Here is a 24,840-nt window from a genome sequence, read left to right as displayed (position 1 = left end):
AGACCTGCAACTCAGCAGCCCCACCCCTGCAGACAAGGACCCCTGAACTAGACCTGCAAATCAGGAACCCCCACCCCTGCAGATAAAGACCCCTTAAACTAGACCTGGAACTCAGCAACCCCCACCCAGGCAGACAAGGACCCCTGAAATTAGACCTGCAACTCAGGAACCCCGACCCCTGCAGAAAAGAATCCATGCATCCAGACTGGTAACTCAGCAACACCCACCCCTGCAGACAAAGACCCCTGAAACTAGACCTGCAAATCAGGAACCCCCACCCCTGCAACCAGACCTGCAATCAGCAGCCCCCACCCCTGCAGACAAGGACCTCTGAAATTAGATCTGCAAATCAGGAACCCCCACCCGTGCACATAAGGACCCCTGCAACCAGACCTGGCCTCAGCAATCCCCATCGCTGCACACAGGATCCCTGTAACCAGACTTGGCCTCAGGAACCCCCACCCCTGCATACAAGGTCCCCTACAACCAGACTTGCAACTCAGCAATCCCCACTCCTGCACACAAGGAATCCTGTGACCAGACCTGGCCTCAGCTACCCCCACCCTTGCACACAAGGACCCCTGGGACCAGATATGGCTTCAGCAACCCCCACCCCTGCACACAAGGATCCCTGTAACCAGACATGGCCTCAGGAACGCCCCCCGAATACAAGGTCCCCTACAACAAGACCTGCAACTCAGCTACCCCCACCCCTGCACACAAGGACCTCAGCGATCAGACCTGGCCTCAGCAACCCCCACCCCAGGCCAGAAGGAACCTTGGGCAACCGGCAGCTTTCTACCCCTCCCACTTTGAGCTCACCGTCCTTCTCTTTGTCCATCCGCACTTTCTTCAGGGCAACAATCTCATCCGTCTGGGTGTCCCGGGCCCTATCTGGAATGGAAACTCATCCATGATGGAATGATCAAATAGGCTTGATCCCACATCACCCACCCTTGTGCCACACAGGGGCCTCGTTCAGAACCCTGCGGGTTCCCTCTCCCTTCTTTGATAACCGGATGCCCATTGACACTAGGTCCTCACCATGCAAGCAGCAACCGCATCCCCACCAGACACAGGCTCTCTGGGGGAGTCCTCTCATCTAACCTGGGTAGAGGGTGCTACTTACAACAGGCTCCCTCTCAGTGTTTCTCCTTAGAGTCAGGATGCGGGTCACTGCTCTGCTCTCTGTTGTTACTATGTTCTAACGGCAAATAAGATACTTTATCCAGGAAAAAATCCCTTATATTGTGCCAAGGAGGCTCCTCAAAGCCCTGTGCTAAAGTGCGCAGCTTCCAAACCCCAGTAGTATAAGGTATACCAACATCTCAGCTGCCACAGGCCGCAGCCCCGGCTGCTTCTGGAAGTTCTGCATTTTGTTCTAACAGTTGCCCCAACTTGCAGGTCATGGTTGCAAATGCAATTTGAATAAATTACATTTATTCAGACATGGTGTGGAATTTATGGTAAATACACCACGGATCCGAGTTCACTTGTAGAAATTCTGCCCTGGCTGTGGAGCAATGGGTGTTAAGTTCCTTAACTGCTGGGACAGTCCCCTGAACCCCAGACCTCCCATCTTGGCCACTCACAGACAATGCCATAGGTGCCTTCCCCGATGCGGTTCAGCTTCTCAAACTCCTTCACACTCCGGCACCGTCCCAACTGAAAGACAGAGGTGCTGGCAGTGCAGGGATTGGCCAGCTAACGAACAACTAAAGATGGACATTTCACATTTAATTTGCACCAGGGAGCTCACTCATGTCTTGCTCACCAAACAGAAAGACAACCACGCACTTGGGCTTTTCAAATGAGAAAAGGGGGACGACGTTACTGGGCGAGCAGACACTTCGAATGCATTATCACAGATAGCCTGTTCCCTTCCAATCCCACGGTCCAGATGTATGCTGCCTGGAAACAATAACCACTGGCCATGGATAGTTAAAATTAATTAAAATGAGTATTTCATTTCCTCACTTGCCATGTGTGTCGTGCTCCACACTGCTATGTGGCTCACGGTAACCATACTGGACGAGTCAGAAAGCAACATTTCCACAATCACAAGAGGAATAGTGAGCAGCACTGGTCTAAATTATGCTTTGGAGACGGACAAAGCTCCTAGATCCTCACAAAGCACCTATCAAACGCAGTGGAAACTCATCTGTGGCAGAGACGAGCCATCCCCAACATCCACACAGTACTTTTTCTAGTTAGGAAACACTGTCCAGTGGCGTGAGGCCAACCTGTTGGTAGCTGGATTTCTCAGCCTCCCTTGCAGCTAGGTCTGTCCATTTGACTCAATTTTGGCCAATGGGATGTGAGCAGAAAGGACCAAGGCCTCAAGGAAGGGACTTCCCGGTCAAAGGAAGTTGGTTGCCACCCACTCCTTTTTGCTCCTGAAGCAGGGTGGGGTTTGAATGACGTGGAGGTAGATCTACAAGGCAGACAGCTTGAGAGCCTGATCCACCTCGTGGAAAATAGCTGCCTCTCTCTGGAAAGTTAGGGGAGGGAGGAAGAAAGTCCTGTACTTCAGCCACTTTATTTAGGGGTTCCTGTCCTGGCAGAGAGCCCGTATCCTGATACACCTTTGTAATGCAGTACTTTGGTAGATGGACCGAATGGGCATGTCTCTTTGGGTCCAGGAAGCACATGTGGCAAGTTTCAAATTCCAACAGTCTCTCTCTGGCCTTGCTGCCTCTATTCTCTTCCCAGCCCTTGCCTTCCATCTCCTCCCTTCCCACCACCTCTGGAACCAGGTCAGAATCACCCAGACTGAGCCCTTCCATGATCTCACCTCAGCCTCCTCTGCCCACCAGTGCTTTCTCACATCCTCTCTCCTGGGGGAACCCCTGGTGCTTCCTAGTCACACTGTGTCTCTTATCTCCGTGACGTTGCGTCTGCCACTCTCTAAATCTGGCATGCCAGGCCTCTTTTGTCTCTGCATGTCAACATCCTAGTCACACTTACTAGCCTGGCAGAGACGCCACCTTTGTACAGATTTCTTTTTCTTTTTTACTGTTTATTTATTTTTGAAGGAGAGAGAGAGAGACAGACTAAGCATGAGTGAGGGACGGGCAGAGTGAGAGAGGGAGACAAAGAATCCGAAGCCGGCTCCAGCCTCTGAGCTGTCAGCATAGAGCCCGCGGCAGCTCTGGAACATGAGCCAGGAGATCATGATCTGAGCCAAAGTGTCCCATGCTTAACCGACTGAGCCACTCAGGCGCCCCCACACAAATTTCTTTTACAAAAAATTCCCCCCAGCTGCAAACAATTCTTTCCCTAAAATCCCGATACTTTCATATCTTGAAGCACCTACTATTGTGTACTCTGTCCTCATCTGGGTATGTCCCAGCTCCCCTCCGAGAGGTTTCCCCTCACTGCTGCACCGTACCGGAAAGCTGCGCGCACCTGCTGTGTGTGTGAGTGACGTATAACGGCCAGCGACTGCTCCAGGTGGCTCTAGGTGCGCACTCCGCCAGTGTGCTAATGACGCTTACCGGCTTCTCAGCACCAGTAAGTAGTTAAAACACCAGGGTTCAAACCTGCACCTGCACCTGCACGAGCCGTCTCCCTTGGTAAAACCACTCCACACCCCTAAGCTTCACTTTCCTCACCTTTATAAAGGCTCGCCGAGAGGACTAAATGACAGTAACACACGCAGAAGCCTCGCACAGAGCAAGACACAAATGGAAGCTACCGGGTGTCAGGCGGGGCCCGGCCACATCCATTTAAAGCCGAGGGAGACCACGCCTCCAACTCTTTCCGCAGGCCAACTCCCCCCTGACACAAGGGGCTCCCGGGTCAGCCTGCAAAGCCCGGCCCCGGCGCAAAACGAAGGGACGCCCGCGGTAGAGCCCAGAGCCTGTTCTTCCAGAGGAGGCCGGCTGCTTGACAGCCCGCCCGTCCCTCGGCGGAGCGCGACTGGCCCCGCGGTCCGCCACCAGCCCAGGCCCTCGGCCCCGGAGCATCGCCGCCGGTTCCCGCGCCGGCCGCGAGGAACTCTGGGACTGTCGTTCCCGCCCGCGGCGGCGGCGGCAACCTCAACGCTTCAGCGCGACACTAAGGGGCTCCAGGGCGTTTCGGTCCCGCCCTGCCCCCGGCGGAGCTACGGCGAGCGGCCCCCCGTCGCACCCTGTGTTCTGGAGGCACCGTGAAGTAGCCGTCCTTACGGATACACTTCAAACGGATCTGCTCGGGCTCTGACTCCGGGTCCCCCATGCCGAGCGCGGCGCCCTGCTCCCCGTGTGCGCAGGCGCAAACGAGGTTCTTGCGCGCTGGCGCTTGTTCTACTTCCGGGACACGCCCACTTTAGCAAAGGTTTCCCCGGAAGCCTTCCAAAGGCTCCTGGAGGACCTCTGTTGCTGCCGTCTGCTCGCAGCACCGAGGTTCGGGCCTTAATTTAGTTTTCAGCGCGGGCACCTGAGCCGGCTGGGGCGCTGAGGAACGCCTGCCGGAGGAGGGGGAGGCCGAAGTCCGAGGGGCTGGGGAGTCCCTTGGAGCTCGCGAGGGCCGATCTGGAGCTACGCGGGTCAGGGAGCCGAGGGCGCGTCGGAAGGGTGTGGAAGGCAAGAATGGATGGGACGCTGCGACGGACGTCCCCTGACACATGAGTGTGGAGCACCCACTACGTGTTGGGCCCTGTCAGGCTCTGCCCTCGCGGACCTTCCATTCTAGTGGGACGCAGCCAAACGAGGTAAGTAAATAGATGGCCCGAGAGTTACGCGTGCTAAAGAGAAAAATGAGGCAGGGCAGTGAGTGGGACGTGCCGGGCGCGGGGGTGGAGCATTAAATAGGGTTCCAGGAAAGGCCTCCCGTGCATGGGACTACACTGTAAATGCTAATATTAATATAGGCCAAGGACATTTGGTAATCATGAAATTAATCATAACTTAGAATCATTTGTTTTAATTTAAACTAATTATCATGTTCAGTTCATTCCAGCCCCTTTTTAATCATTCATAAGCTAAGCTTCTAGCTAATAACGAAATTAGAAATAGTCCTTGGTAGGTATAGTTTTTAGATTATTTGTTTGAGATTCTCAGGGCAGGGGTAGGAAGAGGGCAATTTCTAGGTCAAATGGATTTTTTTTTTTAATTTTTAATGTTTATTTTTGAGAGAGAGAAACAGTGTGAGCAGAAGTGGGGAGGGTGCGGTGAGAGAGGGAAGCACAGAATCTGAAGCAGGTTCCAGGCTCTGAGCTGTCAGCACCGAGCCGGACGTGGGGCTTGAACCCACAAACCGTCAAGATCATGACCTGAGCCGAAGTTGGGCGCTTGACCGACTGAGCCACCCAGGCGCTCCTTTTTTTTTTTTTTTTTTAATTTTTTTTAATGTTTATTTACGAGACAGAGAGAGACAGAGCATGAATGGGGGAGGGGCAGAGAGAGAGGGACACACAGGATCAGAAGCAGGCTCCAGGCTCTGAGCCATCAGCCCAGAGCCCGACCCAGGGCTCGAACTCACGAACCGTTAGATCGTGACCTGAGCTGAAGTCGGATGCTCAACCGACTGCGCCACCCAGGCGCCCCCCCAGGCGCTCCTTAAATAGAAATTATTGGGTACTAGAAATTTTATGGAGAAGGTAGGTGTGCTGACCCAGTGCGGTCAAGTCCACATTTGCATGGGCTTGATTCTCCTGTACACATACTTAGTTGTGACAGGATGCATAAGTAAACGTATTGAATGAATACAAGTAATGATGCTAATAATGTGTTGTTAAACAATGTCAGTATGAGATTTATTATGTTGGGGTTTATACTGAAACTGAAAGTCAATTGTACTATTTAATACTAAAGAGGTATGATTCTCATCAACACACAGAGACAGAGGGGTGCTTGGCTGGCTCAGTAGGTGAAGCGTGCAATTCTTGATCTCGGGGTTGTGGGTTTGAGCCCCACATTGGGTGTAGAGGTTGCTTAAAACATAAAATCTTTGATAGAGACATAAAGACCAAGTGTAAAGCCTGCTGACCGTTCTAGCAACCAAGGAGACAAACACATACTGTCACGAGACTAAATGTGTCAGACCAGACAGGGCAGGGTGTTCCCTCCAGCCACTCTGGAGGAGAGTGGAGCCTGACCCGTGAGCTGCCAGTTGTGAGGGAACACCAGCAGGGCTTCCCTGAACAGCCCCTCCTGTTGGGACCCCTCATGCACAGCCAGAAAGAGGGGACGTTGTCAGCTCACCTCCCCCCGTCCCATGGCAGCTCTGGCAAGGCCACTGCCCAAGTTCTACGTGCCATGGGTGCCCCCACCCCAATTCCACATTCTTCTTCTGGATCCTTTAATAGTCGGCATCAGCTTATAGTCAAGCTCGGAGCCCGTGGGCCCCGCAGGGTGACTGTGCACTTCCCCGTTCTGGGACGTGACACCTTAAAGTGGAGTCCTCAGAGTCCAACCTTTTGCCCAAGTGTGGGGGACGTCTCGTTCACCATAATTGCCGAGTACTTACGCCACACCCCTTCGGAAGTGAATGGGAAGGATTTTAAGTTGCCCGGCAAGAGACTGAGGTATGCTGCCTGCCATTCGTTCATCACTCTGCACAGGCAGTGACACCAGAGGGTTACTGATTCGCTCGTTGCCGCAAAGTTCACTCTCTGGGCCAGAGGCACTCTTGCCCTCTGCCAAGCTGCCAGCAGCTCTGGGGCAGGTGAGCCCGAGGTGGTCACTGGGGGACCTCATTCCCCGAAGGGGCAGCTGCAGCTTCTCACAGGGCAGGTGGCCCTTCTGCCGTCATCGCTGAGACTCAGCACGGTGAAAAACGACAGCTCCTCGGGGCACTTGTTTATTTTCGTAAACCATAGGCGTCTACTGTGCTAGGGTTTCTGTGTCGGTAGTAGGGGCCCCATTCAGCCTGCTCCTGAATGGTTCTCTGCTCTTCACTTCCGATGGAACCGTAGCTGGTTAGAGTCTCTTGTGAGGCTTTAGTGATGATGATCTGTGGAATGACAGCTTTCTTCTTGCTCGAGTTTACCTTTACATCAGGTTTCTCTAGAAGGAAGAAAACATCCAGGTATTTAACATCTCTGTGGAAAAGCCCTTCTAGAAGGCAGAGAATGTCTGTGTTAGGGCCAGAGCAAAAGAATTAGATGTGTGGTTCAGGAAAAGAAGTGGTCAGGGTCAAAAGCAGTCAGAACATGTTACAGAGCTTTCATGCATTGACAGCTCAGCCAGGAGGGTGGTGAGTACTCGACGCCCTCTTTCAAGGAAGGAAAAGGGAGACACGCTTCCACCATCCACCGTGGAGAGTCTGAGCTGCTGGCTGGCTCGTGCGACAGACCTGGAAGGAGAGAATGGAGAAAGAAGACAAAAGGCAGAGTCTGTCCCAGAGGTGAAGGCTCAGATACGCAGTTTCCCCTGCACAGAACCTTATCAGTCAGAACGCTGAAGAATTAGCATTTCTGACGTCGGCCACGACATTCTCTTAAACTTAAGCTTCCAAGGGTTGCACAGAGCTTGCGAAATGCCGAGGTTGTCTTACGTTACACAAGACGAAAGCAGAAGTGCTTTCTTGCCTCCAGGGTTGTGTCTCCCAGCCCCCTCCCTGGGGTTACAGGTTTGAGGCACTACGGAGAGGTCTCTTTCTGTGCGTGTACCCAATAGAGCAGGGAGAGTTAGAATAATCGCACTGCCGCAGAATTGTTACAAAACGCTACTGCACTGGTTCCATTGCTTTGTCCCCCGCTTAAAATACCTCACGAACCCAGCTACGGGCAGGGGCGGGTGGATAGTTGCTCGTTCTGTGTCAGCCATCATTCTGAGCCCAGAGTAATGACGACGGTGACTACCAGCTCACAGCAGTTTCTGAAGTAGGTCCTCTTAGGAGCTGTGTTTTACAGGTGAAGGGACTGAGGCACAGAGAGGTCATGTGCTCAAGGCTGACGGTACAGGGAGATGCTGGGGCCCCGAGCTCCCTCCTTCTTCGTCACCGCATCCACAGCTCCGATGGTTTTAACTACCAGTGAAGGACCCATGGCCTGCACCAGGCACTGAGAGTGTCCTTTTTATCATAAGTAAAAAAACTGCATTTCATCATATCTTGCATTTAAGTTGGGGAGTTCATGTTTTTTATATTAATACACACTTTTTGCGTATTCAGACTAAGAGGTGATGACTATGCGACTTAAAAACTGCATATGGAATGATGTGCACGCACTGTTTGATGCTTTTAGGGTCACATTATGGAAGGGGGATCCGGCAGCTGCTCGCAGGGCTTGGCTGAGCCCCATGTTTGCACATACAGGGGTGGCCTCTTCCACGGCAGCCTGTGTCCCGCTGTCTGGGGCCCATCCATTACACAACCAGCTCCCTTGAATGAACATAACTTGGGTTATTGGCAGTTTGTATCTTTTTCAAGTGATGCTGCAATGAACATTCTTTCATTTATGTACTTGCACATTTGTGAGGGTGTATCTACTGGCTAATTTACTGGAGTGAAGATTTTGGTAAGTATTGTCCAGTTGTTTTTTGTAAAGATTACGTCAATATATATTTCCACTAAGACTCTATAAACGGGACATGTCTCCATCCCCTCCCCTCATCCTTGCCAATTTGCTAAGTCTTTTCCCATTTATATGAAAATGGGAAGTACTGACTTCTGCCCCCACTGGTCCCAATCACCTTGCCTGAAGCTTCACCTTAGCATGGGGAGGTGAGCGTCTTGCTGCTTATTCACAGGCCGGTGGTGTTTATTTTCCCGTGAATGCTGGTCACGTTCTTTGCTCATTTTGCACTTGGACCTTTTTTGTGTGCAAGAGCTTTTTGTACCTTTAGGAAGTTTGCCATTGGCGCCGGTACCGTAAACGGTTCAGACACATCAGTCTCTTTCTTCTGGCTCTTAGGGTCTGTCAGAGTGAAAAGGTGCTCCCTCCACCCAACCTACAAAAACCGTCACTGTTTTACTATGTTCAATGTTCTGGTTCCTGTAGAATTGGGGTAAGGACCGAGGCAGCGTCGCTGCTTTCTCATGGTCCAGTCAGCGGTCTCTGAACCGCCGAGCGAACTCTCCCATCTTTCCTCCACTCCTTCCACTTGGCGCCTCTATCATGAATTCCGTGATGGTGAGACACATGTGTCCACCCTGCTCTTTCCACGGCAACACACTTTCATGTCAGGGCTCAATCCCTCTTGTGCCTCTGCTCTTCCAGTTTCCTGCTAGTTTTACGTTTTTATTCTCCTAGGTAAACTGTAGAATAATTTGGTCCAGTCCCCAAAAAGAACTGTGGTGTTCTGATTGGGGTCACTGATTTTATAGACTAAGGGAGACTTAACATCTTTACATTATTGAGGTTCTCTAATTCAGAACAAGAGTTCTTTAGAATTTTAAAACGTTTTCATGTAGGAACACGAATCTTTTTTAGGACTCTTGATACATATTACCTGTACTAGTTTTCAATTACTGTCTAACAAATTACCACAAATTTAGTGGCTGGCTTAAAACAATACCTGTATTTGTCATCCCCAATTCTGTTGGTCCTAAGTCCAGGCTACGATCCAGCTGTCTGCCAGACTGCATCTTCTCGTGGGCCTGGGGCCTTCCAAACTCATTCAGGCTGCTGGGTAGAGGTTCATTCTTTATGGGTGAGGGACTGACGTCCCTGCTTTCTTGCTGGCCGTTGGTAGAGGTTGCTCACAGCTCCTCTCACAATGTGGCAGCTTAAAAAAATTTCTTTTGAGATATGATTGACACGGTAGCTTCCTTCTTCACAGCCACCTGACACTGACTTTTTAAAAAAGGCTTCTCTAGTTAGGTCGGGCTGACCCAGGATAAACTCCGTTTGAAGTCAAAACCAATGGATTACTACCGGGATCCCAGGAGTAACACCCATCTTCTTCACAGGTCCCGCCCACATTCAAGGGGCAGTTATTATACAGGTGTTGTTCCCGGCAGACAGGGATCTTGGGGCCTGAGAATCCCGCCTACCACATTACCAAGTTGTCTTCAGGAAAATCGGTATTTCCATCAACAATGTGTCAGAGCACTTGATCTGTTGTGTGTTATTCTTTGACCTCTCATATGTTGCAAATATCTTTTGACCTTACCATTTGTTTTACGTTTGTTTATAGAGGATTTGGGGAGATGTTTTACTTTTTAACATAGTCAGATTCTTCAGTTATCTCTTTGTAATGTCTTTGTTTTGACTCTTAGAAAGATGATCCCCACTGAGGACTCGTATTAAAATGTACCTATTTTTGTAGTCATTTCTGTTCTTTGTTTTAAAGTTTATTTATTTTGAGAGAGACAGCACAAGTAGGGGATGGGCAGAGGGAGAGAGAGAGAATCCCAAGCAGGCTCTGTGCTGGCAGCACAGAGCCCAAAGCGGGGCTCGAACCCACAAAGCCGTGAGATCATGACCTGAGCCGATACCAAGAACCGGTTGCCTAATGACTGGGGCCCCAAGGCACCCCTGTAGTCACTTCTTATATTCACTTTCCCCTGGCTGGAATTTATCTGAGCACATAGCAGAAGTTAAAATTCAACATGAGCTTTCCCTTAAAATGGTAAGCAATTCTTCTAGCATAATTTATTGTATAATTCTTCCTTTGCCACTTACTTTTGGTGCTAATTTTATACACACACACTCATAGTAAGGTCTTTTTTTTTTTTTTTAATGTTTATTTTTTGAGACAGAGAGAGACAGAGACAGGGCATGAGCAGGGGAGGGGCAGAGAGAGGGAGACACAGGATGTGAAGCAGGCTGCAGGCTCCGAGCTGTCAGCACAGAGCCTGACGCAGGGCCTGAACTCACAAACTGAGACACTGTGACCCGAGCCGAAGTCGGACGCTCAACTGATGGAGCCTCCCCAGGCACCCCAGTAAGGTCTTATTCTTGTCCCATATTTTGTTTCATTGATCTATTATATCGGAATTATATTATTTTAATTATTACAAATTTTGATGTATTTTTTTAAGATTTTATTTTAGTTTATTAAAATGATTTTTCATGTCTATTTTTGAGAGAGGCAGAGCGAGGGGGAGACACAGAATCCAAAGCAGGCTCCAGGCTCTGAGCTGTCAGCACAGAGCCTGACCCGGGGCTCGAACTCACGAACCTCGAGATCATGACGTGAGCCGAAGTTGGACGCTCAACCAGCTGAGCCACCCAGGTGCCCCTTAGATTTTATTTTTAAGTAATCTCTACACCCAATGTGGGGTTCGAAGTCACAACCCCAAGATCAAGAGTCACATGCTCTACAGACTGAGCCAGCCAGATGCCCCAATTTTGATACATTCTTAAACTTACAATTTTGAAGTTATAAACTCACAGAAAGTACCGAAAGTACAGATAAGTCCCATATACCTTTCACCCAGTTTCCTCCAATGGTAACATCTTACATAATTACAGTACAATGGCAACACCAAGATGTTGATTTTGGCACAGTCTGTGTTCTGTGCCATTTTATCACATGTAACCAGCACTAAGATCAAGATCACTAAGATCCAGATACGCCACAAAGACCTCCTCTTTGCTATACCTCTATAGCCACACCTTTCTCCCCTCCCCCCAACCTTCCCGCCCTCCTGCCATCCCTAACAGACTCTGGCAACCACTGGTCTATTCTCACATTTCTATAATTTTGTCATTTGGAGATTATATAAATGGAGTCCTACAGCATGTGATCTTTTGAAATTGGCTTTTTTTCATTCAGGATATTTGAAATAGCTGACTTATTGCAAATAGGCACACTCTACCTTCAAAAAATTATGGACATATTCAGACACACATGAAAACGATAGTATAACGATACCCATATATGCATCACCCAGATTCAATGTTTCGTCCTTTTTTTGGTCTATCTTCCTCAGTGTTTTTCCTGAGTACTGTCAAGCAAATCTCAGATGTATAATTTTACCCATAGTTAATGCAATATGTTTATCAAATAGGGATTATTTTTAGCATAAGCACAATAACCTTGTCACATCTAAGAAAACCATTATTAATACCTAATACTCAATTTGGTTATCTCAAGAATGACTTAGCCCAGGCCCACGCTGTATTTGGTTCCTAGGTCCCTCAAGTGTCCTTGCACAGTCCTCTCTGCTATGGACTGAATGTTTGGGTCCCCCCAGAAGTCAGGAAGTCGAGTGTGAAAGGCCTAATCCGCAGCGGGATGAAATGTGGAGGTGGGGCTTTGGGGAAGTGATTAGGTTGAGATCATGAGGGTAGAGCCCCCACGATGGGATCGGTGCCCTTACAGGAGGAGGAGGAGGAGGAGACCACAACCCTCTCTCCCCAGCCATGTGAAGACACAGCAATCTGGGGCATCTGGGTGGTTCAGTCATTTAAGCATCCAACTTTGCCTCAGGTCCTGATCTCAGGGTTTCTGGGTTTGAGCCTGGCATAGGGCTCTGTGCTGACAGCTCAGAGCCTGGAGCCTGCTTAGGATTCTGTGTCTCCCTCTCTCTGTCTGCCCCCCCCCCCCACTTGTGCTCTGTCTCTTTCTCTTAAAAATAAATAAAATGTTGAAAAAAAAAGTGTTTACAGGCACAATGTATCTGTTTATCCCCCTTGCAAAAAAAAAAGGCGATGACACAGCAATTTGATGGCTGTTTGCAGGCCAAGGAGGGGTCCTCACAGGAATCGAATCAGATTGTTGGGACGACTCAGCCTCTAGAATTAGGACGAATAAATGTCTGTTGTTGAAGCTACACAGTCTATGGCATTTTGTTACAGCAGCCAGAGTAGACCTTTTTTCCATGTCATTTATTTGCAGAAAAATCGGGGTCATTTTTCTTCCACTAGAATTTCCAGCATTTTGGAGCTGGCCGATTGCACATTTTTGTGGCATGTTAATGTGTGGTATAACGTGTGTATGTGGGTTTCGTAATGCAAAGTTGTAAGTATCTACAGAAGTAGCAAGACAACGAACCCATCCCACAGCTGCCACAGGTCAAGCGCAAGGTCAGACTCCACCTCCGCCCCAGCGCTGACCCTCCATTCTAGTTAGCGCTGCTACATGACAACTTACCCCAACCCGTAGCAGCTTGAGACAACCGTTGTATTTTCTCACAACTTTAAGGGTCGGGAATTCAGGACAGGTTTGACCGGGCAGCTATCGCTTATGGTCCCCAGGTGGCTACAGGTGGATGCTGTCTGGGGCTGTGGTCTCCGAAGGCTCCGCTGGGCTGGACGTGCAAGACGGCGGCTCCCAGGGCTGGTCACTGATGCCACTGCTACGTGGTGTCCGGTGGCTCGGCCGGGGAGACCCACAGGCGGGGGGGGGGGCCGGAATCACCTGAAGGTTTGTTCAGTCCCAAGTCTGGCCCTTAGGCTGGAAGGGCTTAGAGACCAGGGCTTCGAGGCCTCCCCAGGGGGGCTGGGCTCCTTCCCGGCGGGGTGTGGCGGCTCAGGGTTCCAGGCACCGGCCTGCGTCCCGAGAGCAAGGCAGGACGGCATCGCCTTTCCCGGCCCAGCCTCACAAACCACTTTTCTCCACCTTCTATTGGTTACAAGAGAATGTCAAGCTGGCAGAGATTTAAGGAGAGGCTACAGGCCCCGCCCAGGTGGGAGGGGCATCAAGGTCACACGGCAGAACCGGAGGCAGAGCAGGGGCTGCGGCTGCCTTTGGAAAGTGTCCTCAGCCGCACCTTCGCAGCAAATCTCAGACACCGTCTCCGTCAGTCACATCGATTTATACCTGAGTACTTTGGGTGCAGCTCTAAGAGACAAGGACTGGTGTGTATTCCATGCGTTTTGAAGCATAATTTACATAAGATAAAATGCCCAGTCCTTAAATGCACAGCTGGATTCGTTTTCACAATTGTATGCACCTGTGTAATCACCCCCACGAGAGGCAGAACTTTCTACCACCATGCAGCGTCCCCACAGGCTCCCTTCCAGTCAGCTAGCCTCTCCCTCCCTCATTCCTACCCCAGAAAGAACTTTCTGGTTTTTATCCCATAGTAGTAAGACCTACTTTTATTATTTATGTGATACACAGCATTTTCGACTCGTTAGGACTCTCCATTGCTCTTCGGCTTTTGTAGTATTAGGTTAGTTGAAGGAAACTTGGACTCCCAAGGCCCGACTTTTTCCAGATCTAATAGGGAAATTCTTCAGCTTTACAGAACAAATGTGAGAGAGAAGCTGCTCATGCCCTAGCTTAAATGTTCCACCTGGCAGACCAGGTGTCTGCAGTTCTGATCGCCGGATCCTGCTCTCTGCAAGGTGACCAAGACCCGCTGCGTCCGCCTTATTGAACGCAGCCTTTTCTGGGTTTACTTGATCTCTTTGCAACATTTAATGCTGTTGACCAAATTACCTTCTTTCTTTTCTAACAGCTTTGTTGCGGTATAATTTACATACCGTAAAATTCACCTGTTTGAGGCATACCATTCAGTGATTTTTAGTAAACTTTCAGTGTTGGTCACCCATCGTTCCAGTTTTGAGAACATTTCTGTCACCTTCAAAAGGCCCCTTGTTCCCATTTATGGCTGATCCCTGCTCCCACCCTTAGTGCGGGCTTCCCTTTATATAAATTTGCCTTTCCTGGACACTTCACATAAATAGAATAACGATACATGTGGTCTCTTACATTTGGCCTCTTTCAGTGGACTATCAGGATTTGGGGACTCCCTCACGGGCACGATGTCAGTAGCTTGTTCCCCGTCACTGCTGAGATGCCGCCTTAGATGGAGAAACCACACTCTTCGCCTTCTCTCTTGAAACCCCACCTTCACTCTCGCTCTCTGACCTTGCCCCTCTATATCCACCGTCTCTCTACCCTCTGAAGTGAGGGTGTGACAGACACTAGGTGCCTCTCCAGCCGACACCCACCTGCCCACACCTGCCTGTACTGGCAGAAGTCCAGCCCCAGAACTTTCACATCTGAGCCTGTCCTGGCGATGCTGGGCAGGTGAGACCCTCCAAGGGAAGGTTCTTGCACCGAGAACAGCCCCTCGTGAACGAGACAGCAGTCCAGGCTGCACGTGACACCAAGGGCCATCCAGCTCTCTGACAACACTGAGGGTGGCAAAAGCGTAGACCCGAACAGTCCTTGATGCGATGGGATGCTGCTGAGCAAGCCACCGTGAGTGCCCTCTTGTGACCCTTCATTTGGGAGGTGTTGAACCCCTCAGCAGTACAGCCGCATCTTGTTAGCTGCTCTGTGACTTGCAGCCAGAAGGCTCCTGACCGACCGGCAGCGTTCTTCAAATCTCCTCCCCAGGACGCTGGCCCTTCCTGCAGTCTTCCACTCAGGCAAGGGTTCATACAGCAGGATCTGGAGTCCGGGCCTTGCTCCCAAGCCCAGCACCCTCATTTCAAACGGCTTCCTGCCCTTGACCTCACAGGTGCCTCAGTCGGAGCCCACCCGTGCTCACCAGGCCAGCATCGTCTGACCTACCAACCATTCATTCCTAGGTCAGTGATGCCCCACGTCCCCTCCAACAGCAGGGTCTGCGGGTCCTACCTCCCGCATCCTTTCAGAACTCCTACTGCCAATACCTCATTAGTTCCTACTCCGTTGCTGCCACGGGCCTATGACAGGTCCCCTCACTGCCCCCGAGTAGCCTCTATTCTGGAGAAAGACTTCTCCAAGGCACAAACCCCATCACACCTGCTTTGTTTTAGTTATTTAACAGTTCCGTTTCCATAATGCACATGATAAAATTGATGAAAGGCTTCATATTCTGGCTGCTTCTGTGGCCTCATCCCCCACCCACCCCCACCTGCAAAGGTCTGGCCACGCTGGGCTGCCAACACAGTGAATACATTTACCAAACCGATCTCTGTCCCACCAACGTCCTAGTTCCTCTGATCCCTGTGCCCCGGGTTGAGTTCCCACATCCCTTCTTACAGGACTCCCAGGTCCTGTTCCAGTCTGCGGAATGTCGAGGGAGCAACAGTCCTGCCCAAAGACACTCGGCCCTCGGCAATGGTGGGTCTGCCTTGCAGCCAGACGCTGCGAAGTCCCTCTGGACTCTGCTATGCATCTACCACCCGGAAAGTTACCCAAACCTTTATCCAACTGCTGTTTCCCGCCGACAATTCTGGATATTTACCTCCTACATAAAGGTCCTAAAACCCTTCCCTCACTAGGGCATGCCCCCTGCCACTGGTATCCCACCACTCAGGCTCCTTTCTACACCACCCCCACATTCCCCGGCCTCAGGTTCTGTCCCCTCCTGGGCGTGACTTACCTTCGACTTCAGATGAAGCCCACTGTCGCTTGGCTGCCCCTCTCTTTCCATGGAGGCTCTCTGCAGGCTTAGCGTCCGGAGGCTTCTCAGACTCTTGAGAATGCCTGCCCGTCGGCCTTTCCCTGGCCTTGGGAACTGAATAGACGCGCCCCTTTTGCTCCTCACCTGAAACACACGGACAATTAGTCCTACAGTTTACTGGATCCCAGTCCTTCAGTTGGCTGCTTTGGCCCACAATGAAACAAGGAAGCTCGCAAGCCTTGGGTCCCTCCGTCTCTCTGAACGTGGGTGTTTCCGTGGGTGAAAAGACTCCCGAGGCACAGTCGTCAGGGAGGACTCAGGCGCCTCACTCAGGAGTGAGGAGCGGGGGCGGGTGGGGCGCCCAGCACCCCCAGCCCCCGGCGTGGGCGGACCCCGCCGAGCGCCCCTGTCGCCCCGCCAGCCCTGCGCGAACCGCGGCCGCGGGGCCTATGAGACGACGGGCCGACGGCCCTTTACCTTTCCTAGGTTTGTGTTTGCTTTTGGAAAGTCCCATAGGTGAGCCCACCGCTCCCCGCCGCAGCCCCGCACTCCGTACCTCTGCTGGCGCGCCGCGGGAGTGACTCACAGAAGCTAACCCGGCCGACCTGGCGCGGGTCTCCACGGCAACGGCCCGCCCCGCCCCGCCCCGCCCACGGGACTTGCGTCGTGGTCTCGCGAGAGCTGTCGGTCGCCGGAAGTGGGCGGTGACCCCGGAAGTTCCCGCGCGACGGAGCTGCTTGGTGCGATCCACTGGGCCCCGGGGTTCCCGTCAGTCGGTTCCTGCGAGGGCTGCCCCTGCCGGACCTGCCATGGACGGTAAGAGACCCCGCCCACCGGGGGAGGGCGGGGCTCAGCCGGGCTCCCCCAGGCCTCAATCTCCGACAGCGATCTCCGATCCCTGGGCCTAGACCCCAGACCCCGCTACCCGACCAGGGACTTGGATCTCCGGCCCTGGACCCCGATCCTCGATCCCCGGAGCTTCAAGCCCAGAACCCGATAAGGATCTTCGACCCCACACCCTGCCCCCCTGCCCCCAGACTCCTCAGCGTCCGCCTCCCAACCCCCCAGCTCCTATACCGGCTAGGGACATCGGCCTCCTTGGGGTCCTGGGATGTCAGGTCAGAGGGCACCAGAAAAGGAGACAGTTGCACCACTGCCCCCAAAACACCACTAAGAAAAATAGGAAGAGCTCAGGCAAAAAGCACTTACTGTGGGCCAGGCACGGTTGTGCATGTGGCCTACTGCATAACAGCTCTTGAGATAGGAACTTTATGCCCCAATCCTGCAGATGGGGAAACAGAGGTAGTCATCTAGCTCCCTGGTCTTGTCCTCCACTGTCTACAGCACTCACTCCGCCCCGTCCGTGCTCCGGGACACTAAAGAACAGGAAGAATCAGTGGTAAAGTGAGGTACATACATTTGCTAGAACGTTTAGGGGCTGGTGTGATAGGTTTCAAAACTCACTTTGTGAAATGTAAGAAAACTGTACAACCGTGTCGTTGTCACAAAGGAAGTTCTACGGCGGTTGCTTCAGCACCACACACCCAGCACTACCATCACCACAGATGTTGGGTTTTGCCCCATAGTTTACCCAGTTCTTGGGGGAACTTTCTTTTGGCCGTTTAGCTTTTTTCCTGGGTTAGGTTTTTTTTTGTTTGTTTGTTTTTTTTTTTTCAACGTTTTTTATTTATTTTTGGGACAGAGAGAGACAGAGCATGAACGGGGGAGGGGCAGAGAGAGAGGGAGACACAGAATCGGAAACAGGCTCCAGGCTCCGAGCCATCAGCCCAGAGCCTGACGCGGGGCTCGAACTCACGGACCGCGAGATCGTGACCTGGCTGAAGTCGGACGCTTAACCGACTGCGCCACCCAGGCGCCCCTTCCTGGGTTAGGTTTTGCCTTAACAGCTGTTTGCTCTCCAGAGCTCGTTCCTGCTACTCACATGTGAAGAGAAGGAGGCAGGGAGCCAGGGTCACACCGTAAGGTAGAGAGTTGGAGAGCCTGCCAGGAGTGTCCCTTAGCTCTGGTTTACAGAGATTCACCGGCGGCTTTGGCCTTGACCAGGGCCTGCACCGATAGGTGGTGGATGCACGTGGCTACCTGAAACCCCACTGGGTTCTCAGCGGGGGGCGGGGGGTGCTTGATTTGCATTCGTGAACACAACACCCTCCTGGTTGCAGGATTTCCTTCCTGCATTCTGGGCTAGTGCAGCAAACCCTTTCAGACATCATTCTCCGAATCTAGAAATTGAATAAATAGAGAGAGTTTCCACGTGAATCTGGATCTGTCTGGTCCTTGAGTTTGGGTGTGTGAGTAGCAAGGGTGAGCTGTCAGTACTCCCACGTCTCTTTGGTTCCTCTGTGTCGGGAGGGGGGCTCCTGAGCCTGAGTTGATGGCCCAGGCATGCCAGCTGCCATGGAGGGTGGTCTCTGTAGGTCAGCTCTCTGATAGCATAAGAGTCCTCATTCTACTTTTTTTATCCATTTACTTTTGGGGAGAAAGTGTCTATAAAATATCCTCCAGTACCGAGTCTTATTAGATTGGGAAAGAATCCCAAAGGTCTTTGTAAAGTTGCATTAATTACAAACGACTCCTTGGGTTTTCACTGAGGGCCACGTGCTGCGTCCATGACCTCATTGGCCTGCACACTGATCCTTGAGGCCAGCCGGTGCCATCCTGGTGTTCTCTGGAAGGAGTCACAGGTTAGGGAAACTGTGTTTGCCCAAGCCCTCTGGCCAGTGGGGGAACAGAGGTAGCACGCGGTCCAGCTTCTGCCTCCAGTGTGGGCTGGGCTTCCAGCAAGGGCCCATCCATGCCTGCGTCCTGATCCGGCTCTTTGTGTCCAGGAGGGTCTTAGCGGCCCCCTCTGCTTGTTAGAAGTGCCCCCTTGTCTTAGCTGGAATCCTCAGACCATCTCCTTTTTTTGCAGATACCCTGTTCCAGTTGAAGGTATGTACCAAATGACCTCTCACCCCAACCCTGTCCTGGTGGTCGGCAGATGAGGTCAGATGCTGGCAGTCGCAGTGAGAAGCACAGATTTCTGCACGGTGCTCACCCAGACTGGTGACGAAGGGGGGTATCGAATTGGCTCCATGGCACATTGCTTCTTTCCTTGTCTTGGGCTGAGCAGAAGCAGCTGAGTGGGCGAGTCCGTGAGACAGCGAGCACGTTGAAAAGACACAACTTGGGTGTTAGGTGCGTCCCTTGATAGGCACGTTAGAACTGTGCTTTCCAATTCTTTAAAATCCTATCAAAGGAGAGCGTTCTAGGCAGCGGAGCCGGCCTCTTATGACTGGCCCAGGGCAAGCTTCTCCATAACCACCCGTGGTTAGTTGTGACAGACCGGGCAGGAGTGGCGTGCAAAGGTGTTCACAGTAGCTCGTCTCGCTGGCTCTGCTCTGCAGCCGGGCGGGGGTGGGGGTGGTGGAGAGCACCTGGCGGCACCCAGGCACTTTGTTCAGCAAGCTTCCACCTTGTGGACCGTGCTCAGGGCCGCATTTCCGAGTCAGGAAAATCTGGATTTTTCCCTTAAGCAGAGGAGGAGTGTGAGGTGGGCAGACAAAAGAAATCCTTTCCGTAGGACAGACAGACGGCCCCGAGAGGGAGCATCCACCTGCCCTCTGCAGCGGTGAGGGCTTCAGATCTGTGCTGCCCTCCGCCAGCCACACGGAGCCCTTGGAACGTGGCTAGTTTGAGGAACTGAATTGTTACTTGTACATCATCTTAGGTAACTGGAACTTAAATAGCCATGTGTAGCTAGTGGCTCCTTTGCCGGACAGTGCAGGCTTACCGAGTCTGAAGGAAGTGAGGTCGGGACGCTAAGTGCAGCAGACACAGATGTAGAAGCACCTAAGCAGTGAATGTGAATGGGTGGGTGACCTTCGAGAGCCTGCCCCGCCCTGTGAGCCCAGCACTGTGAGCACAGCCCTGGGGGAGGTGGGTTTGCACAGGTCGGATCGTCTGAGTGAGAGGTGCAGGAGCAGTCAGGAGGGCCCCTGTGATGCTGGGTGACGCAGGGGCCCCACCTCCGCATGTGCTCCCAGGACTGGCCAGTGGAACACGTGGGCTGATGCCTCAGAGCCGGTTGGCGGAAGGACAAGGGGCTATATGTAGAAAAAAGGCGGGGCTCCTGGGTGGATCGTGGGGTCGAACGGTTTGCGAGATCAAGCACCGTGTGGGGCTCTGCGCTGACAGCATGGAGCCTGCTTGGGAGTCTCTCTCTGCCCCTCACCCACTAACGCATGCGCGCCCTCTCGCTCTCAAACTTTAAGAGAAAGAAAGGGAGGAGGGAGGGTTCGGGGGACAGAATTCTCTCGCAAAGAGGGCTATCCTTGGGTATGTGACACTTTTGCAGATTGAGATATATTTCAAGTAGATGTCGGGTTGCCTCAGCTGGGCCCGGTCTGGGATGTTCCGGGACAGAAGTGGCCAGTGGGGAGACGCCCACGAGAGGGCGGTATTTGGGGCTCAAGGGCAGGCAGCGCCCCTCCCCCACCCCACCACCTCTAGCGAGTGCAGGGGCCCCCCTGGGCTGAGGCCTGCACGTGGGAGCCCCGTGCTACATCATCCTGCTTCCAGACCGGGCTTCCCAGAGGGGCTGCGGTACCTGGCAGGCGGGTACCAGGGAGACGCGTTCGCCGCCCAGCGGCCCCTCCCATACACAGTACCCTGTGAGGAGAGCACTCTGAGGTGTGTGTCCGCTGCGGATTGTGAATTATTCCCCGGGCTACTTGGGGTAGCTTGAAACACGCACTGTCAGGTTTTTTCCGCGGGCGTTGAAAGTCCGTAAGTAGTGGCGATTGTGTGAGTTGCCTTTTTAACTTCCCGCTCCGGGGGAGGCTTTGGGCAGGGTGTTCTGGGAGAGGACCTTGTAGGAAACCCCTTTCGGCCCTCCCTTTCCCCCGAGCCTCAGAGACCCAGGGAGCCCCCTTCGTGCAGCCCTGGGCCGGGAGGACACTGGCGGAATGGGGGCAGGGAGGTGCCGGTGAGGGTGGGGGGCGTGCCGCAGGGCGGGCTCTGTCCGACCTAAGTGTCCTGCTTGCGCTCAGTTCACGGCAAAGCAGCTGGAGAAGCTGGCCAAGAAGGCGGAGAAGGACTCCAAGGCGGAACAGGCCAAAGTGAAGAAGGTGAGGCCGCGTCTGTGGTTGTGCTGGCGCCTTCTTTCCGTGTGGGGGGCGCTCCCCGCGACTCTGGCCGCGGCTGTTCTCACAGGAGCCAGCTCGAGGCCTGCGGGGGCTCCGGTCCGCCCCCCGGCCCCCCGAGAGTGTCCAGAGCCAAAGGACCGTGCTTGCCTTGCCTTTGTCTCTTTGTCCGCGCCTTTTATCCACTTCCAAAGTGCTGAACCTGCTTTCTCACAGACCGTGTGGGAGGCCGGCTTCCGGCCACCCCTGCCGTGACCCCTTCCGGCTGTCTTCCTTCCGCACCTGGCGCCTCGGGCCTCAGAACCTGGGCAGCGGTGGGGCAGCCCCTCCGCTGGCGAAGGGCGGGGCTGGCGGTGTCCACGCTGCGGAGGGGAAGGTGGGAGGGGTCCGCCAGCTCTCAGGCAGCAGATCCTGGGGGTGTTGGATTTGGGGGCTCCCAGGGCAGAGGGGAAACGGGACGGCTGGCTCCACTCTGGGTCCTTCGTGTTCCCCCCCGCGGTCGTGCTTGCTTCGGCACCAGCATGTCCCGCCCTGGTTTCGTGAGAGGGAGCGCGGTGGGAGGAGAGAGGCCGGGCCCGGCTCTCCTGCTCAGCCCTCAGTGCGGGCTGGTCTGGCGCCCGGCCTGGACACCCCAGCTCCCGGATAGGCTTGGGGCCTAGCCTCTCTGCACTTTCACGAAGCCCGCAGGCGGAAGGGGCCGCCCCACGCTAGCGCATCTCGCCCTCGGCAAAGCCAGGACCAGGTCCCTGAGCAGGGCGGGCAGAGTTCGGACAAACAGCCATGTTCTCCCAGCTGGTGCCTCCCCGACTTTCAGGCCCTTCAGCAGAAGAACGTGGAGTGCGCCCGCGTGTATGCCGAGAATGCTATCCGCAAGAAGAATGAAGGCGTGAACTGGCTCCGCATGGCATCCCGCGTGGACGCGGTGGCCTCCAAGGTGCAGACGGCCGTGACCATGAAGGGGGTGAGTGCTCCTGCCTGGGGTCGCCTGCCACAAGGACTGGCCTGTGCCGGCAGGGCCGGGGGGCCTGGCTGGGCCGGGGGAGCCACGCCAGACCCCTTTGGGCGTGGAGTAGGGATCACTCGACACCGTCCGGGCAGCACCAAAGGACAGGACGCGGCGTCCTCAGTCTTCTTCGGTGCCCACGGTCTGGGGACCTGCCAGGAGAGAGCCTTGCAGCCTGTCCTGAACCTGGCTTGGCTGGGCCGGGCCTGGAGTCCTGTGGGCCTTGGGGGGGAGGGGGGGACTGCATGCCTGGGGAGGGTGCAGAGGGCCCGTCCTTCCTTCAGTTCTGTCGCCGCCTCACGTTCTCCCGTGCCAGGTGACCAAGAACATGGCGCAGGTGACCAAAGCCCTGGACAGGGCGCTGAGCACCATGGACCTGCAGAAGGTCTCTGCGGTGATGGACAGGTTCGAGCAGCAGGTGCAGAATCTGGACGTGCACACGTCGGTACGTCGCCCGTGGTCTGGGTGTGCGGGGGTGCATCCGGGGGGCGGCCCGTGGTGGGCCACGCGTGTGTTTCCCTAGCGGCGCCCCGTGGCGGGGGGTCGCCTCCAGAGCACCCGAGTCTTGTGGAGGCTGGAGTCGGCACGCGGAGGCCTAGCAGAGGAGAGGGAGGCCCGGGGCTAGGGTGTGGGGGCCTCTCCCAGTGATGGGCCGGAGAGGCTGTGTGCGGACATGTTAGCTCCACACCCAGGGCGCCGAGAGCGCCGGAGAAGACACCCTAGAGGGAGTGGGGGCGGGAGCCTCGTGCGGGTGGAGGGAGCGGGCAGGAAACGTGGTTGAGACGGGTGGCCGGAAACGGGGCTGCGGCGGTCCTCCCGAGGCCGCAGCGGAGGTTCCTGGGGCCTGCACCCACCTGCCCAGAACGTGACCCCCAGGTAATGGAGGACTCCATGAGCTCGGCCACCACGCTGACCACGCCACAGGAGCAGGTGGACAGTCTCATCGTGCAGATCGCCGAGGAGAACGGCCTGGAGGTCCTGGACCAGCTCAGCCAGCTGCCCGAGGGCGCCTCCGCCGTGGGGGAGAGCTCCGTGCGCAGCCAGGAGGACCAGCTGTCCCGGAGGTGGGCTCGGTGCCCCAGAGGTGCACCCCCGGTCCCTCCTCCATGCTCTTGACGCTGGGGTTGTGGAGGAGGGGCTCGGTGCCCCCGACCTGTGCTCTGATGTGGGGGAAGGGAGGCGCAGCATGGCCTTAGGGGGAGCGCTTGTGCGGTAGACTTTGGCCCAGCGAGTACCGCTCTTTCCAGGAGGCCCCCGCCCCGAGGCCCAGTCCAGGGCCCATCTGATCACCTCTCTCTCCTGCTCCTTGTTCAGTGTCTGTGTTGTGTGTCAGCCATGGTGCTCCCACACCTGTCCACTGATCGCTTGAGGAAAGGAGGTCTCTGCTGTCCCTAACATACCAGATTCTTGACAACGCGTGGCCATTCCCCGAGCCTTCCTCTGCTGTCCCCACGCGGCCATGCAAAGCTGAAGTTGAAAGGAGAGGGTCACGGCTCCATGGATGGGTGCGGGGCCTTTGGCCCCCAGGGTGGGTGTCTTGTCCTTGAGCGCACAGCAGGTCAGAGTGCTTCTGCCCCTCGCCCTCCCTCACAGGAGTTGTGTTGGTTCACAGGTTGGCCGCCTTGAGAAACTAGCCGAGATCCTGCTGCAGGGCCCTGCGTCCCCCGCCTCGACGTGCGGGAAGGGCCGGGGACGAGGGCTACATCTCCCCCCCCCCCCCCCCCACGCCTCTTGCCTTCCTGCACGCCCTGCAGCGCAGCCCTGACCTCCAGGCCTGGGAATTGTTCCTCTTAGCGTAGACGGTGGCTCTGTGTCCTGGTGGGTGAGTTTGCACAAACTTCTGACTTCTGTGGGTTATTTCTGTGACTCCGGGCTGACCAGCTTGGGGTTCTGCAGGCCTCCCCCTCTCCATCTCCTACCCTCTGAGGAGTTGATGGGGACTGACCAGTGGACACCGTGTGGACCGTGGGGGCCTCTGGACTCCGTGCTGCTGGCAGTCAGCAGGGGTCAGGGCTGCTTCCTGCTTCGGGCCGTGTCCCCACTCGGGGTTTCGGTGTAAGGCTCCAGACTCCTGAGTCCAGGCGGGCCCACCTGGGGCGGGGCGGGGCGGGGGGAGGTGTCTCGTTCTACTGCCGCCTCCGGAGGACCTGGGCCCTGAGAGCCGTGTCGTGTGTCCTCCAGGAACTCAGGGTCTGCCCCGAGGCCCCTCCCAGCGGGGAGCAGACGGTCTCATGCTACCGGTCGGGTGCTGCCCCTGCACCGTGCTCTCCTGTACTGTAAATAATAGGTGCCTCCCCGCGACTGGGCTCTCCTCCTGCCCACACCGTCAGACCTGGAAGTCAGAGTGGCTGGCCGGAGCTCGGGGGCTGGGAGAGGTGCCCCCGGCAGGGCCGTGGCAGCCACAGCCAAGCAGCTGGCTGCAGCCCCCTCCTGAAGATTTTCCGTGACGGGCTGCGGTTTCTAGTTTTTTCATTTCCTGAAGTTTACTTTGTTTTCTTGAAGCTTCCTGGGTTTTTTGTTTTTTTTGCCAAAACA

At 54.4% G+C, this 24,840-nt stretch overlaps 3 protein-coding genes across 6 annotated transcripts in view; 1 reads left to right on the top strand and 2 right to left on the bottom strand.

The window, feature by feature from the left end:
• Window positions 1–4,265, bottom strand: part of CDK10 (cyclin dependent kinase 10) — a 14,093-nt gene extending 9,828 nt beyond the window's left edge. For 2 of the 3 annotated variants that reach the window (XM_049622795.1, XM_049622796.1), the window contains exons 1-3: window positions 4,132–4,265; window positions 1,593–1,665; window positions 823–894 (exon numbers count right to left, since the gene is read on the bottom strand). In XM_049622795.1, coding sequence (XP_049478752.1) covers window positions 823–894; window positions 1,593–1,665; window positions 4,132–4,218 — 232 coding nt within the window. In that variant the 5' untranslated portion in view covers window positions 4,219–4,265. The other variant, XM_049622797.1, reaches the window with a different exon arrangement.
• A 2,502-nt stretch (window positions 4,266–6,767) lies between these two features.
• Window positions 6,768–16,711, bottom strand: SPATA33 (spermatogenesis associated 33). 2 transcript variants are annotated; one of them, XM_049622799.1, is made up of 3 exons: window positions 16,639–16,711; window positions 16,141–16,305; window positions 6,768–6,989 (listed from the first exon to the last, which is right to left on the bottom strand). In XM_049622799.1, exons 1-3 carry the CDS (start codon window positions 16,673–16,675, stop codon window positions 6,784–6,786), a joined length of 408 nt encoding a protein of 135 aa, XP_049478756.1. In that variant the 5' UTR covers window positions 16,676–16,711; the 3' UTR covers window positions 6,768–6,783. The 2 variants fall into 2 exon arrangements, with proteins under 2 accessions (XP_049478756.1, XP_049478757.1); XM_049622800.1 differs by lacking the exon at window positions 6,768–6,989 and adding an exon at window positions 7,000–7,278 and having other exon boundaries at window positions 16,639–16,708.
• On the top strand, window positions 16,706–24,840 carry CHMP1A (charged multivesicular body protein 1A). The gene is made up of 7 exons (XM_049622798.1): window positions 16,706–16,977; window positions 19,091–19,110; window positions 21,210–21,287; window positions 22,117–22,263; window positions 22,622–22,750; window positions 23,182–23,369; window positions 23,918–24,840. The coding sequence occupies exons 1-7, from the start codon at window positions 16,971–16,973 to the stop codon at window positions 23,937–23,939; spliced, it is 591 nt and encodes a 196-aa protein (XP_049478755.1). The 5' UTR covers window positions 16,706–16,970; the 3' UTR covers window positions 23,940–24,840.

This window comes from Panthera uncia (genome assembly GCF_023721935.1).
Source record: "Panthera uncia isolate 11264 chromosome E2 unlocalized genomic scaffold, Puncia_PCG_1.0 HiC_scaffold_20, whole genome shotgun sequence".
NCBI classification, from domain to species: Eukaryota; Metazoa; Chordata; class Mammalia; order Carnivora; family Felidae; genus Panthera; species Panthera uncia.
Note: the sequence above shows the minus strand (reverse complement) of the source record. Positions and strands in the feature narration are given on the sequence as shown.